The sequence below is a fragment of the Phaethon lepturus genome, unplaced genomic scaffold (genome assembly GCF_000687285.1).
Source record: "Phaethon lepturus isolate BGI_N335 unplaced genomic scaffold, ASM68728v1 scaffold14213, whole genome shotgun sequence".
In the NCBI taxonomy this organism is placed as follows: domain Eukaryota; kingdom Metazoa; phylum Chordata; class Aves; order Phaethontiformes; family Phaethontidae; genus Phaethon; species Phaethon lepturus.
Window position 1 is genome coordinate 11,077 of NW_010531305.1, and position 4,448 is coordinate 15,524.

A 4,448-nucleotide genomic window follows, 5' to 3' on the forward strand; every position below is an offset into this window, starting at 1 on the left:
TTAATGAAAGGAGGGGTTGAGGAAAGCCACAGGGGCGCCCTGCCACTGAACATGGCTGATGAGATGAACTAGCTAGCCTTTCAACATTCGTTCTCTAATCAGTGTATTCCTCCACAGGGCAATACAGGGCAGGAGTTTGCAGGTTCAGAATTGGCCTCTGGAGGGCCTGTCTTTGTATCAATTGCAGACAGTTAAGGGGTACTACCCAACTTATTTAGCTTCCCCAGTTAAGAGCCTAGGATGCAGCTATGTCCTCCAGTGCTGCAGTTTGTGACTCAGCAAAATGGACTACGTGAAAAATGGTTTGAGTAGGTGTTTATCTTTTTAAATATAGTTTACTTTCTTACCATTTTCCTTTTGTTTCTAACTTTCAGTAGTACCATAGTAGTTGGAGGAAGGACAGGCATAAACCTTCATTATTAAGTAGGTTAAGAAATAGGTTTTGCAATTTCCTATGCCTAATAGGAAGCAGGTGTATTAATTTCTTCTACAATTAAGTACACACACAAGGCCTCCTGGGCTTGAAACGGTGTTTATAATTTGACTACCACAGCTGCCAGGGAACCCTTGTGCCAACTTACAAAATATAATGGAGTTTGGTCAATATTTGTTACTTCTGGTTTTCATAGGTAACATTTAGTTTTTTAACGAGTGGGATGGGAACGTTGCACACAGCAATGTACTACAGATGAGACGAGTTAGGACGTGTTACATTTCAAATATTTTTAAAATTAACTTTGCTTTAAAATGAAAAATAAGTCATCTTTTCTGTTCCTTCTCCTCCTCACCCTTCCTGAATCATCTGTTCTGATCTGTAAAATTGCAGTTGGCTGCTGCGTATTATTTCATACACTAGCATGTTGATAAGGGTATAAAGAGAATAAGTGCAAAAGAACTTGCACAAACTCCTTGAATGGAGTAAACCAGGACATAGGTGTATATACTCAGTGAAAGAAATAAATACAGTGTATTTAGGACCTGATTGTGCTTGGAGATCTACGCAGACAGACCCTTTCACCTGGCTGGTGACTCATGAGATAACCATTCTCAGAAAAGACCATTGACAAAATTAAGAACAATTAGTAATCAAACAGGGCACTTGAACAATATGTTTGCTCAACGACTATACTCTAGTGGGAGTAGCAGAATAGGGAGAAGAGGGTACAGCATCTAAGGAAGTTTCCAATGGTTGCATGGCTTATCAGCAGCTGGCCAAGGAATGAAATTCATCTCCTTGTCGGCTGAACCCCAGGATGTTCAGACTGGGATATAGTGGTTCCAGCATTAGTACCTTTTAAGTCCCCTGGAGTATTCAAGAGATTTCCACAATAGTAGCTGGAGGCCAGGAAGGATAACTTGGTCACCAAAAATGGCACTGTACACCAATATTTAGACAAACAGAAGGAAGAAGAAATGTTAAAGTATGCTAGAGTTGCTTCAGTTGGCTCTGTGGTGTGTCACGTTTTATCCATCGTTTTTGTGTTTGGTACACGAAACGGCGAAATCCACAGTTAAATATGACATGTGGCCAGAATGATTTTTTAATTTATTTTCAACTATTTTGTCTGTAGATTGTTCAGAAACTTGCATGTTGTACTACTTAAACAAACCATAACTGATAGTGTCTAGATTCTTTTGTGTGAAGATTTAATGCCATCAGCTTTAACAGATAACAGTTATGTAATCTGATTGTAATTTAATTTTTATTTCTCTAATGGTGGTGGGTCACAGTGCAGGAGGGTTGATGCCAAAAATGTGTCTGTCATATTGTTTGATGCATGCTGAATATCAGTGGGATCTTAGGCTTTGAAATAGTTTGCGGAAACAGAGTTTTTCTCATCTTGCAGTTACCCTGCATGAGAGAAGGGAGAGTGGCCTATTGAGAAGTCTGACAAGGACACAGGGCGGCTATTCCTGTGTGCTCCTGATCAAGCCGCTAGCTCTTTCTCCCCAGATGTAGAAAAATAGGTTGTGTTTGCCCATTAGGGTGTTTTTTTTTTTTTTTTTTTAAATATTCTAAAAATATTTTGAAATCCCTGTCATTAGTATTTATGGAAGTACTTTGAGGTTCTCAAAGGCACGTGCCAAAGGAATACAGCCTATTAGCTGGTCTGTTTTGTGTCACATAGGGATCTTGGCTAGCTCACTAGATTTCAAATATTTTCAAGCCATAGTCTGCCAGATGCTCACTGAAACATAGGGAACAGCTAAGTTGTCTTTTTTCCCAGTGCTTCAGCTTGCCTAATGAATCAAAAATAAAGGTAACTGAATATATTAAATAGAATAATTGCAAAAAATGAATTATGGATTAGCACTGAGTTGACCCAGATATGTTGGGGGACAGGATGGAAACTTTGTTTTAATTATTGCCTCCTTGCACGTAGTTATCACAGCAAGCATTCTGGTAGATAATGCACTAACAAGTAGATACTTCTTGCATATTCTCTTAAAAGTGGTCTCGGTGATTAAACACCATAAATGATACGAAGAAGTGCAAAATTATGTAATGGTTCACCAAGTTTGAGTTGGGATCTCTAGACATAAAGGCCACTGTAATAAACCACTGAGGACCTCACCTATGAAGGTTTTTTTCCTTGCATTATTGCTATTGCAAGAGACCATGAAGGCTGGTTGATACACTCTCTGAGATTTCCCCACTTGCTAAATTGCAGAACCAGGTAAATTTTGAAATGCCAATACTGCACACTCTAAATGACTACTGAAAAACGTCTTTCCTCTCTGATAGTCTTCAGTACCATTCATTAGACAGCTTGCAGGATCTGCTTAAAAAGAACTTTCCTTTCCACTTACCTGAATGGTAAAGCCGTTACTGTCATAATCCACTTTCTTTTCCAGCAAGTCATTGAATAGAAGTCTAAAATTTGCTTCATTGTACTATCAAAAATGCCTTGTTCAGAAGATTTTCCAAGCAGTCTGCTGATAGTTTTATATTTGATTTATTTCTTTATCTCTGCTTAGATGTTGTGATAATAAAAATGCCAAGCAAAGAATTTTAAATTTATGAGATTTAATGTGGATTTCTATTCATAAATTTCTGAGAAATAAATCTACCTCCTGAAATCCATACATTTAGTTACTTATAATCTATACAAGTTTATTTTATTGACGTATTTTGCAAAAGCCTTGACAATTTTGCTGCTTTGTATTTATTTGTTTTTAATAGGTATTGTCTTTTGATGCCTATTTTGAGGAAGAAGTGCCTGACAAAAATCAAGAGCTATATCGAATCAGACATTGTAAAATATACTTCTACCTTGAAGATGACACAATTCAGGTGATTGAACCCCAAGTGAAAAATAGCGGCATAACTCAAGGTATCTATTTTTAATAGCACTCCTTTTTTTTCCCCTTTGTATCTTTCTTCAGTACAGTCTTGGTCCATTCTAATGGATACATAACGTGACTTCTTATAGTTAAAAAGGGCTGTAAGTGAACAGCTATAATTGTCTTTTCCTGTTACAGATCATAATGTGAACTTTTTTATTGTCTTAGTTTCTGAAGATGTAGGTTTTGTAAGGCAGAATCCCCTCCCGCAGTCACACGTACAATTTTTTCTCTGATATAGCTGTTTGAAATCATATGATAGTGGGCCTATTGTCAGTGTTGTGTCACTTCTGCAAAAACAATTTGTGTTCTAGATCTCCATTCCTGAGCCTGGTTCTTCCCATCTTGGCATTGACAGTAAGTTAGAGAACTTACAAAGAACTTACAAAGCTGCAGCTTTGTAATTGTTCATTAGTATTACTTACTTTAACAATGCTGCAGTATCTCTGCTGTTGTTGAAGGAGAGCGCCTTTTGTGCCTTTCGCTGTTGGTTCTTTTCTGATTAAAGTGCCCTTGGCACAGTAATTTTTCCTTGATGCCTCTAAGTTAAGAAGCTGCCTTGCCCCAGTGTCACATCACTGCGCTTGGGCCATCCTGAGGACTTCTAGAGGAGGGTTTACTGAGCTGAGTTACTGGAATATTAATGGACTTGGTTTACATTAAGAAAATGTGATTTAGCGGTCAACATCCTGTTGCAGAAGGGGAGCACAGCTGCTGTTTCTTGGTGTTTCTGGGTCACTGCCAGAATTAAAAAAGTTTTCAAGGGATATAGTCCAGATAAGCAGGATGTCTTGGGATGAGTATCTTGGGATGACTGCGCCTCCCAGTCCCCAAAGATATTTTGTACATTCTGGTGGACCTTAGCACAGCAATTTTCAAAAATAAGTTAACCATTTAACTACCGTATTCTTTTCCATGATGAGCAGATGCTATCAATTCCTCTGTCTACAGAGTAGGATAATATTTAAAGGTGTTACGTGCGTCATTACTGTTAGACCTGGGGTAAAATTACCTGTGAATCTTTTCTTAAACCAGTACTTCAGGCCCTGCTCTCCCTGTGTTGAGTGTTTCTTCTTGCCAGAAATCTTATTGGCTCTTCAGCA

The 4,448-nt window shown here is 38.2% G+C and overlaps 1 protein-coding gene across 1 annotated transcript in view; it reads left to right on the forward strand.

The window, feature by feature from the left end:
• The window catches only part of LOC104618811 (EF-hand domain-containing family member C2-like), a gene marked incomplete at its 3' end in the record, with an annotated part of 18,423 nt that overhangs the window by 1,773 nt on the left and 12,202 nt on the right, over positions 1 to 4,448 (forward strand). The window contains 4 exon segments of the mRNA XM_010284509.1: positions 2,563 to 2,586; positions 2,588 to 2,630; positions 2,665 to 2,678; positions 3,185 to 3,335. Coding sequence (XP_010282811.1) covers positions 2,563 to 2,586; positions 2,588 to 2,630; positions 2,665 to 2,678; positions 3,185 to 3,335 — 232 coding nt within the window.